The sequence below is a fragment of the Tyto alba genome, unplaced genomic scaffold (assembly GCF_018691265.1).
Source record: "Tyto alba isolate M040663 unplaced genomic scaffold, T.alba_DEE_v4.0 Super-Scaffold_3, whole genome shotgun sequence".
Classification (NCBI taxonomy): Eukaryota; Metazoa; Chordata; class Aves; order Strigiformes; family Tytonidae; genus Tyto; species Tyto alba.
In genome coordinates, this window is record NW_024881304.1 from 19692704 (window position 1) to 19703569 (window position 10866).

Here is a 10866-nt window from a genome sequence, read left to right on the forward strand (position 1 = left end):
CCCCCCTCCCAGGAAGGGGCAAAGTCGCGACCTCCCAGGGGCTGCGGGTGGAAAAAGACTCAGTTTCGCCGGATTTCATAAGCCCATCGCTCCCTAAGCAATGTTGAAAAGGGAAAAGCTGTGGCCCGCGAGTGGGGCCTCGGCAGCTCTGCTGCAGGAGCGGGCACTGGATGTCCCCGTGTCCAGAGCAGCCCCTGGCCACCGCAACTGGAAGCTATTTCACACCCCCCCTCCTTCACAGCCGCTCCGGGAGGGAACCCCTCCGGCCCCGAGAGCCAACCTCACCACCACATTTTCATCTTTAAATACATTCTCTCCGCCGATTTTGCTGAGCAGCTCTCCTGGGAAGTTCAGATGATGCTCAGAAACAAATTCAAAGACATCGTTCTTCCTGCAAGAAAGAGGGAAAACAACTGGATGACCCAGGCTCTGGCTCTTTCTAAATGCCCGAGTAATGCTTGGATGCTCCCTCATTTCCGAGGACAATAGTCACGCCTGCCTAACCTCTGTGCCCTCCCACATGAGTTTCTTAATAACCTTGTATATGTAACAGCCATGGATGACTCTTGCATAAATAAGCCCAAAATCAGACCTTCATGGTGATCACCTTGCCTTACGGCTTTCAGAGCCTTCTGCACCTATTAACCCCTTGCTGCAGGAGAGGTCTTGCATTCCTTTTCCAAAGCCACAGCAGCTCTGCCAGGGAAGGATTTTGCTCTGTGACCTGCAGGACATGGGCATGGTCGGCGGCTGATGGTGGCCTCCAAAGGAGCTGAAGGTCGTGTCTGACAGAGCTGTGCTTGTCTGGGCTAGTGCAGCTCCGGGGCCCCCGCACCCCCCCCCAGGAGTCCCACCAGCGAGACAGGCACGGCTGGAGCAATTTCCAATCCTTCAGGATGGACGGAGATGGTGTTTTGAAAAATGCAGGTCTTCACACAAGGGCAATTGAAGGCATTTTGTGCAAAAACGGGAAAGTGCTCAGGAAGCACCCAGCAGGGCAGGTAATGGCTTTTTGCTGAACCTCACCAGCTAAGACCTTTTCAGCCCTATTTGCTCTCTCTGGCACTAGAGCTCCCAAACGGGACGTGCCAGGGCAACACCGCAGCCTTGCGCCGTCACGAAAGCCCCAGGAAAAGGAGCTCGGCCACTGCCCCAGCTCGCCCCTGGCTACCGGGGGCTTTGGGTCTGCCAGGCAGAGGCTCAGCCACTCCGTCTCCAGTCCTGACTTCTTGTGTGACCTTGGGCCATCCTTTACCTCTGTGAACCCACTGCAGCTCCCACCGCGGCCCGTGGACAAGACGATCCATTGCTAAGGACCAAAGCTGCCCCTCTGAGCCCCTGTTTCTGCCTGACCAGAAGCAATAAACACGCTCCCAGCCTCCCCTTAGGGAGCCCAGCTGAGCTCCCAAGCCTGGCAATAAAATAAGAAATAAAAGTAGCAGCTCTGAACTTCTACCCATGCTGCTTACCAGGTTACCGCCAGCTGCTTGAAAAGTTGGAGCTTTTTCTCTCCCTGACACGTCGCACAGGTCTTGCTGCCCCGGCCAGAACAGGTATTGCGCCTTTAGATCCAACAGAAAGGATTTTTTCTGCCCACTTTCAGAGGCCTGCAGACCCGAGGGTGATTTATTTCGGACTGTTTGTGCAGCTCAGCTGGGTCAGCAGCTACAGGAGTCGATGGCAGCAGATGCACCGCACATACGTCTTCCCCCGGTCTGTGACTCAAGGGATGTAACATATTTGCTGGGAAAAACAAGTGACTAATGCTAGCCTCAAATCTATTTGTAAATGTGGAATTAGTCAAAGAATGTATTTGTACATCTAATTAAGGATAATCACAATTTCCCCACACAACGGTCGGAAGGCGAGTGTCACTTTGAAGACGCTGCTGCCTGTGCTTCTAACAGATGCAGGAGGCATATGCTTATGCATGGAGCATTTTGATTGCATCAATGCAACACAGATTAGCAGCAGTTAACAACTGATTCATTAAGGCTCTTCAAGTCATCATTAGCCCCAGTGGATTCATGCTTTAAAATGACTGCCATGATTATGCACGATACCATCTCTGTTATTTTAAGCTTAATGGAGCCACATAAACAAAACAGTTTTAGAACAGTGCTTTCTCTTTTTTTGCCACTTAAAGATAATTTTTAAGCCTGTTAAGTTTCATGCTTGGCAAAAACAGAGGGTGGCAATCATAGTCGAGGCTGCGCTGGCCATGAAACCTGCCAAAGCCCAACCAAAGGGGGGGGACCGGAGAGTCCCCAGAGGGAACGGGACCGGAGAGCAGCCGGGAAGTTTGGTGCCGCCCGTCCCGCGCTGGGAGCCGAGCGGAGCCCTCCGGGACCCGGCGTGGGAGGCTGAGCATCGACCCGGAGACACTCGAAACCTCTTTCCTGCAGCAGCTCCTGAAGGCCTGGGAAAGTCTGCTTTCACCGCAAAACCCAAAGCTTTCTCCAGTTCCCCGGGGAAGCTGGGAAAGGTGACCGGCTCGTAACAGAAAGCTAAAAAATATGGAAGAAAGGCGAGCCAAAAAATTACTATTTTCCAAATGCTTAAGAGCTTCTCTCGCAAGTTTGGGATACCAGTCTGGCTTCTGAATGCTGAGGGTGGGCCACACAGACTGAATAACAGATGTTAGAATGAAAGATCATTCAAAAATCGGAGGGGGGAAAGGCTATTTCTAACCATTTGTTCCTGGAGAATAAAGCTACTGCTGTGCTGCTTTATCTGTTAGGCGATCTTCACGGTAGAAAATAAAAAAAGCACCCGGGCATGTAGAGCTCTGCACTGCAACCTCTGCCAGCAGCACGCCAGTGAAGTCATTTTGGCTCGAAGGGCTTTTTTGGCTCAAGCACACTGGATGAAGGGCTTGTTTTCCCCTACCAACTCCCCAGCCTTTTCCTCCTCCCGCCGCTGACCCCTTCCACCGAGCCAGCGGGGCCGGGAGGACTGGTTTGTACTACCCACAGCACCGCGTGAGTGAGCACGGAGTAAGGAGCCAAGCCGAGGGACGCGCAGCGGAGCCCATCGTACCTCCTGCGCCCTGCACCCGAGCAAAGCTGGCACCTCCCCTCCTGCTTCAGCCCCCGGCGGGACCCCCTGCGCGCGGCACACCTCGGCGGCAAACACACCGAAGAATTCAAAGAGGCGGTGACTGGGAGAATAAACTCACGTCAGGTTTATAAATCAAAAGCTTTCATGTGCGTTATCAAAATAATTGCTAACTCGGGCTTGCAGGGAAAGGCATATGCCAAGTACGTGTGTTGTAAGTGAAGTGTACAAAATAGCTCATCAATCGTGGCCCTGGATTAAGGAGCTGTTCCAGTCAAACTCACCAGTGATGGAAACTAGACACACAATCTAGGTTGAAATGCTTTTTTCCTTACACATGTGGGTTTTTTTCCACTGTTATTTATTCCTGTAGCTAGTAGTATACTTTTATTTAAGTATTCGCATTTAATCAGATTAACTTTAATTAAGCGGCAAATTTCTGCAATAACAATACATCTGTCGGCTGCCTGGGAATATCTGTGCAGAAGAACAAATAAAAAAGAGGAGGGCGGATTTGTCACTGTTCTCACATCCCTGGGTTAAACCTCCTCTCCCACGCAGAAACCCCGGAATCGGGACTGAGCACATCTGAAAGGCAGCAAGCGTTCTGCTGCCTTTCCCGCGTAGGATCTGACCTCTTTTCAACGGAGCAGAAGCAAATTCCCCTTCCCCTCTCCCCACCACAGCTCGCAGGCCATCGGCTGAGGACGGGGCAGGACATCTTTGCCACCTGGGCAGGATTTTGACAACCCCATTCGGCATCTCTGCAGGACCCGGGAACCTCCGCTGGAAATGGAGCGAACCCCCAGGGGCTTTGGGGGACGGCGGGGCAAAGGGGGAATAAACCAGAACACACCCTCAGATTTCCAGCCCTCGGGACAAGCACAGCACTAAGCTAGAACATCTGGGGTTTTGCAAACGAACCCCAGAATCAGAGGAAGAGGGAAGGCAGGCTGCCTGGCAGAGGGTTCCCAGCCCCTCACCCGGCCTGCCCCATGGCACAGCCCGCACTTGGACCGGCCGTGACCACGGCATCTGTGTCCTGAAATCAGAAGATTATTCATGCACAGAGCTGCCCAGGGACTTTGGATACCTCATATTATGCACAGGCACTCTTCCTGCATCTAAATTCAGTGATAAAATTCTGGTCCTAACGGGACAGAATCCGACACCGTAAAATTGTGCTGTACATCCATTAAAGGAGTCATAAATAATAATTATTTAACAAAGGGCAATGTCTATGTAGTGCTGGCAAAAGAAAGTAATTTTTTTTCTTTATTCATCATTTCACTTAAAAAGTAAAATAAATTGACCAGCTATAGAACTTGTCAAAAGCTAAATGGGAACTGTCATGCAAACAAATGTTCTGCTAACGGTGAAAAGAAATAAAATTAACAAAAGAGGAAAGATTATCCAATGCTGTTTCTTGAAAAGGCTGCAGCGAGCTTTGTCCTTAAACTTCTAGAGGAAGGAAACACCAGGAAGAAGGGATCTCTGGCTATCTTTCCTGAGGTTTAATGAGGAAAAACCCCAGAAAATGAGAACCGTAGCGAGGTGCCTGTCACTGTCCCAGGGAGCCGAGGGTCCCGGGGAAGGTGCCCGAGCCCCGAGGAGCCCATGGGCCGGGGAGGGGGAGCAGCCGGCGGCGAGCGCGGACTCATCCTGACCAGCGCTGAGCACGGCACCCAGCAGCACCGCGTCTGGCCCTGGGAGAGTGGGGGAGCCCCGACCTCCAGGTCCCAGGGGGGTGTCCCTGGGGGGGTCCGGCTGCTCCGGGCTCTGCAGGAGGGGCACGGTGTCTCACCCACCTTGCTGGAGGTGGTGCTCGGGTGCTGGCCGGCTCCTGGCGCTCCATCGCGTCCCCCTCCATCGCACCAGGGACCGACCCTCCGTGCTCCGTGCCACCCCCGGAGGTGCTGAGCATCCTCCCGCTGCCATGGCGCAGCCCCCCCCCCCCCCCCCCCCCAACCAGACGGTGCGGGCCCCTGGGATCAGCCATCACCCCAAAACCAGGGGCAGGGCTGCCCCGCACTCCTCAGCAGGCTGCTAAAGGGCTCGACTGCACCCGGGTGCCCATCACAGAGCTCGACAAGCACTCGGTGGGAGGCAGGGAGCCGAGGGCCTCCGCCCCCGGGGCATGCCACAAAACCTCCCCTAACACGAGCGACGCAAACTAAGCTTGTAAAGGAAAGCGTTTGGCCCCGGCTCCATGGGCCCCACAGCATGCAAATGGTCCCAAGGGATCAGACAAACCCCATGCATGTTAAGCCAGGCTCAGGTCATCTCCAGGAGCCACACGAGCCCTGGACGGCGAGCACGGACGCAGACCCCAGCCCCGAGGTGTGGGGCACGTCCCACGAGGGCTATTCCAGTGGGATGCAGGGCAGTCACTTACTGGTGAAGGGCTCAAACACCCGCTTGCTTAACCTCGGCTCACTGAACGTCTCCAGTCAATACTAGAGGAGAAAAATCACACGCTTCCCACAAGGACAACTTGCACAAAGCAGACATTTAAATTTGAACTGTGACTTGCTCATAATGGGTCTCGGGAGCATTCCCAGACTCTTCTGCCTCTGAGGGCAACTTGCGTAAGAAGAAACAGTTGGCACTTTCACAGCCAAAGGGCATTTTGCCATTATTTGGAGAATTCTAAGGCTTATTTTTTAGGGAAGGCCCAGGCGATGTTTGTGAGTAATCTGACGAGTCTCGGAAGTGGAACAGACGCTAGCATGAAGGAAGACCTGCCCCACGGTGCCTACCGCAGGGCACTCCCAGCGCCCCGCTGCTCAGCGCTCTGGCGTTACCCCCTCCAAGAAGGGCCAGAAAAGGGAGTGGGGGTGGGCACGGCAGCACTGTGCCCCACTGCGCCCCGGCGGCTGCCCCGCGCTGAACCCCCCGGTTCGGTCTGTGCATGAAGCACATCCCGTGCCCCCCCACCATGGCACCGGCAAGGTCCCCAGTGGTGTCATGGGCAGCACGGGGCCTCCCCTGCCAATGAGGATGGAGAAACATCATGAGAAAAGGTTAAAAAAAAAAAAAAAAAAGAAGCCCAAAAGCTGGTTCTGAGCTGCAGTTCCTCAAAAATCCTCATCAATCGCCTTTGTGAGTAAGAGAGAAAAACCTGCAGCAGCTGCCCGAGCCCCAGCCAGGTCCCTCTGTCCTCACTGTGACATCTGGCTGCCCGTTAGGTATTTTTTCATCTCTCTGGTTTAACACCTTTGGAAAGGATAGAAGTAAATGGTAACAGAGGGCGTAATGTCAGCGTTTGCTCCGTGGGAATATTCAGCGATGAATCCTTTCCCCAGAGCCCACGACACCCCCAGCCTCGGTGGCCGAGCGCGCTGGCGCGTGTTTGGTGACGACCCCCGGAGCACAGCGATGAGGAACCCCCGCTGTCAGCAGGGTGACCGCTGAGACTCAGAAAAGCCCCTCGAGTGACGAGCAAGGGTCCCACAGCCCCCGCCCCAGCTTGGCCGGGTACAGCCCTGGCACCGCCACCCCGGGACTCGCTGCTGTCCCCGAGCCCGCTGCCACCCAAAGGAGACTTAGCTCTTAATAAGTAATCCCTGAAATTTCACATTCCCTTTCTCTTTTTTTTTTTTTAACCCAATATTTGTTTCTCTAACAAGTGCTCACCAGGCATTGATCAAATTCATGTTTATCTGGTTTGGTCTGTGACTTTCCCCACCCTTGCAGGACTGTGTCTGGGAGATGCTCGGGCAGATCGTGGTCCTGCAGCCATCCTTTCCCCTCTCATTCAGGCTGAGCATCGCAATGCCACCAGCCACCCAGGCTGAACCCACGTGTAAATGAAGAAAACAAGCAGGAGCAGACTCCTGACATCCTGTACTACTTTGGATCAAATGTTGCTTCTTGAGCTGAGCTTGGTTTTTTCCTTTTCTCCACGTGCAAAGGAAAAAAAAAAATGTGTTTGGTTTGGTTTGGTTTGGGGTTTTCTTTTTAAATTCAAGATGAAAATCAGGAGAGAAACAAAGACAATGAGCAATACATAAAAGACAGAATAACCCAATCTATGAGAGAAGAACTAGCATGAAATCCATGTGAAACCTCGAGCACTGGGGCCCTGCCCCTGGGCAGTTGCTCTGGCCACTCTCAGGCTGAGGAGGTTTTATCAGCCCTGCCCGTGGGACGCTGCCTGTGGGGCAGGCAGCCCCGCTCCTCCAAATCCAGTTTTTTCCCCTGCCCCAAGGCTCTCCCAGGTGCACGTCAGCGCTGCTGGAGCCACAAAACCCCCGTCCTCCTTCCCCCCCACCTCGCTGCCCACCACGCCAGGACGATGCCAGCGCTGGCGATGCCGCGGGGGGCCGGTGTCTGCCTCCCCCAGCCCAGCCTTTTTGCCACCTCTGGGGCCCTGGGACCCCAGCCAGCATGGGGGGCTGAGGCAGGGGCTCCCCTCCCACCCCCCGCCGAGCTGCTTTCAGGAGAAGTGCATGAAGCACTTTGCTCCCCACTGCCGCTTACCTGTGCCGCAGGAACAGGGGGGCTGCTGCCCTGCTCCCCGGGCTGGCCCACCGGCTTCACTCCTACGGGAAAGGGCAGCCCTCCCCCCTTGGGGATTCACACCCCAGGCAGATTTTGCTTGCAGCTGCGGGACAATTCGGCTGTAGCAGCTACAGCCACTCCCCAGGGAGCAGTTTGCTCCCCACCCAACACCCCACACACCCCAGCCAGAAGTTGCCGCCGGTCCAGCTCATCCCCGCTGGGAGGGCTCCCAGGTGCGTCAGCCAGCCGTGCCCAGGCCTGTGCCCCCCATCCCCGACCCGCTGCTTTGCTCCGGGCAGGGCAGTGGTCCCAGCACCCCACTCAGCTCAGCTCTCGATGACTTTCCACTTAGAGAGAAGCACAGCCAGATGTCAGAGCCTATCGCTTTCCAAAACATCTGTCTGCAAGAGCAGCAGGCCAGGAGCAGCAGCTCGGGAGGTAAAAAGGTGACTGCAGGCTGGCTGGGCATGTCCCCATCGCAGTAGCTGTGGCGTACAAGCCTGATGGGACTGTCCCCCCTACCTGGCACCCCCTCGGGCCAGGCAGCTGCTCTTGCTTCCTTACTCCCAGAAGATTAAAGCTAGAGGAGAGCAAACTGTCTGAAAGAGAGTAGGTCAGCACCACGCACATACCTCTGCCCTGGACGATCCGCTCGCCATCCAGCTGTCCCAGGGGTGCAGAAGGTGCCAGGGGATGTCCCAGTTTCAGGTCCACGGTCACCTCTAGCCCCCGGACACATCACGAGTGAGGCTGCCTCGAGGCTGGACAGTGCATGGAGAGGCCATACAGATGTCCCAGGCCAACACGCAGTCGGAGGGTTTGCCGTCCCTCCCCAGCAGCTGGCTTTCCAGGAGCTCCGTCCCTGCGCTGAGGTGGAACAACACTGACACCCTGTGTAGGCGACAAAGCCCTGCAAGGTCCTCAGCTCCCTCCGTGGCCCGAGGACTGGGCGTTAGGAGCCCTGGGATGAGGAGCCTGGCTGGGGCAGCTGGCCCTGCACCCCACACAGGGGCATCCCTCGGCCGGGAGCGTCGTGGCCGGCCGGGACGGACGCCCAGGCCGGGCTGGGTTAAGCACACAGAGAGCAGAAAGGCTTTGGGGACATTCCAAAGAACCAAAGAGACGTGAGAACCTGCAGCTGAAGAGCTGACAGCTACACACATTTACATCTCTGACGGGACGGGAACACAGAGGTGAAGGTCAGCACCCCTCGGCTGCCCTGGGAACGTCCGTCCTCGCTTTGACCAGCAATGACTCTGCTCTTTAAGCAACAGCCTTTCTCTTTCTTTAATTCTGCTCGGGGGACATCAGTTGTTTGCTTCCTTCTTTACCACTCTAAAAATAACCACTGGTAGCAACTGGGCCTCCTGGTGCCTAACACAGAAACAGTGCTTTTTATTAAGCCTTTTATCCAGTGACCTTTCATATCGCAGCAGCTGATTCCGAAAATTCAGCCTGTGCAAGAAAAGAGCGTGCGGAGGAGCCAGGAAATGCCAGCCTGGCAACAACACAGCACAGAGGGAGGCTGAGGGTGATCATCCATCAACTTGATTTACTAGCCTTTTCTTCTGAGAGGATGCTCCTTTCTTCTGGGAAGCTAAATTAATCTCTTTGTTATTTCTTCCTATGAAAATAAGAAACTACATGCTCCGTTTTAAATGTCACATCCCTCGTGCAGGAGAAGACAGGGCTGCCCTTGAGCTGAAGGAGCACAGGTTTCCAAGTAATGGTGAGCGATAAGCACTATGGAGAACTTCCTTGTGAAAAATAAGTCGGTAAGATGCCTTCAGTGTGATTATCTCAGTCACATCTAGACCGAACAGAAACGTCTTCCTCTAGTGGTGGGTAGAGTATCTCAAACTATTTTGGATTCACTGGCCAACGAGTCGGCAAACAACGCGAGTCTGCTGGGGCTTCAGTCATGATAAACCTCCAGCTGATTCTTCCGTGGCCCAGGGTGGGAAATCGCATTGGAGAGGTGCCTTTCCTTCCCCCCGTGTTGGTGTGGCACTGCTGGTTGTTGGGTTTGGTGTTTTGCTATGGCCGCATGCAGTTGGGTACTCTCAAGGAATTAAGGACACACACCTATGATTGAAAAGGTTGTGAATTTTCTCATTCAGAAAATGCAGCGTTTACAAACCTCTAAGGACTGAAAGGACTTTGCCCACCTTCAGCGACGGCTCCCTTGTCTTCGGCTCACCCAGACTCGTGCAGCCCTGGGCGAGTGCCGTGCCTGAGCGTGCTGCAGAGATATTCCAGGAGCATGAACTCCTGGGTTCTTGTTTTGATTATTATATCACAACAAATCCCTGATTTTCATTCCAAAATATAATGGATTTCTCTACATGTTACCAAGGGAACCCGAATGCTTATTTTTAATGTGCAAATGTTAGACAAAAACCTCTTTAAAACAAAAGATGGAGATAAGAGTATAAGTACCAAATTCCAGTCCAGTGGAAATGGTTTAAATGACCAGGTTAAGTATATCCCAATTTTGGAGTAAACAAATCAACTGCACAGTTGTTGCTACAGTGATGTTGGAAATCACAATAGTCTACAAACATGAACACATAGCTCCATTTTAAAACAACAATAAGTCTGAGATAGACTTTGGCCAAAGCCAGGAAATTCAGAGCTGAGCCTGTTACTCATCCAATATTTCAGGTTTTGTTCTGTATTGTCAGGATCCAGCTCTAGTCACAGCCAAATAGCCAGAAAAACTCCACGGCGGAGGCGCGAGCTCCAGCCTCGGGCTCGAAGCTCCGTTTGCCAGGGCTCGCCTGAGCTGGCATCAAAACGTGCTTCTACCTTCAGTTGAAAATCAGGTTATCAGAGGTCTGACCCTTTTGCAAGCAAACAGGGCCGGGCTGGATGATTGCTAAAATATGACCAAGCCTCCGGGCAATTCTGTGCCCTGCTGTGTTCCTGCCCTTCCTGCACGGAGACACCAACAGCTTCGAGCATCTTCCAGCGGGATCCCTGTCCTCCAACAACCCCTGGGCCACTGCCACCTCTCCCTGCTGCAGCCAACTGCAACCGGGGAGGAGGAAAGCCAAGGAAAGACTCACCTGGGTGGAAGCCTCCGTTTGCTCTCCCAAAGCCCGCAGGGCACATCCACACTTAACACTTAAGTCCCTCGGGCGTCTAAAATTAGGCTTTTACGCATGTGCTTCCAACAGGCAGACGTGACAGCCGTATGCGCTCAGCCCCTGTTTCCCAACTGGAAGATCCCCTGGTGCCTCACCCAAGGGTGCTGCCTGCTAAGCGCCCGTCCCCCCGTGCCGGGGCTCAGCACCCCGCGGAGCG

At 54.2% G+C, this 10866-nt stretch overlaps 1 protein-coding gene across 1 annotated transcript; it reads right to left on the minus strand.

Annotated features, from left to right (window-relative positions):
• Positions 1-219: 219 nt before the first annotated feature.
• Positions 220-5685, minus strand: SSUH2 (ssu-2 homolog). Its single transcript, XM_042799882.1, has 7 exons — positions 5587-5685; positions 5453-5501; positions 4041-4099; positions 3512-3534; positions 3040-3120; positions 1470-1562; positions 220-391 (listed from the first exon to the last, which is right to left on the minus strand). The coding sequence occupies exons 1-7, from the start codon at positions 5683-5685 to the stop codon at positions 220-222; spliced, it is 576 nt and encodes a 191-aa protein (XP_042655816.1).
• Positions 5686-10866: the final 5181 nt, after the last annotated feature.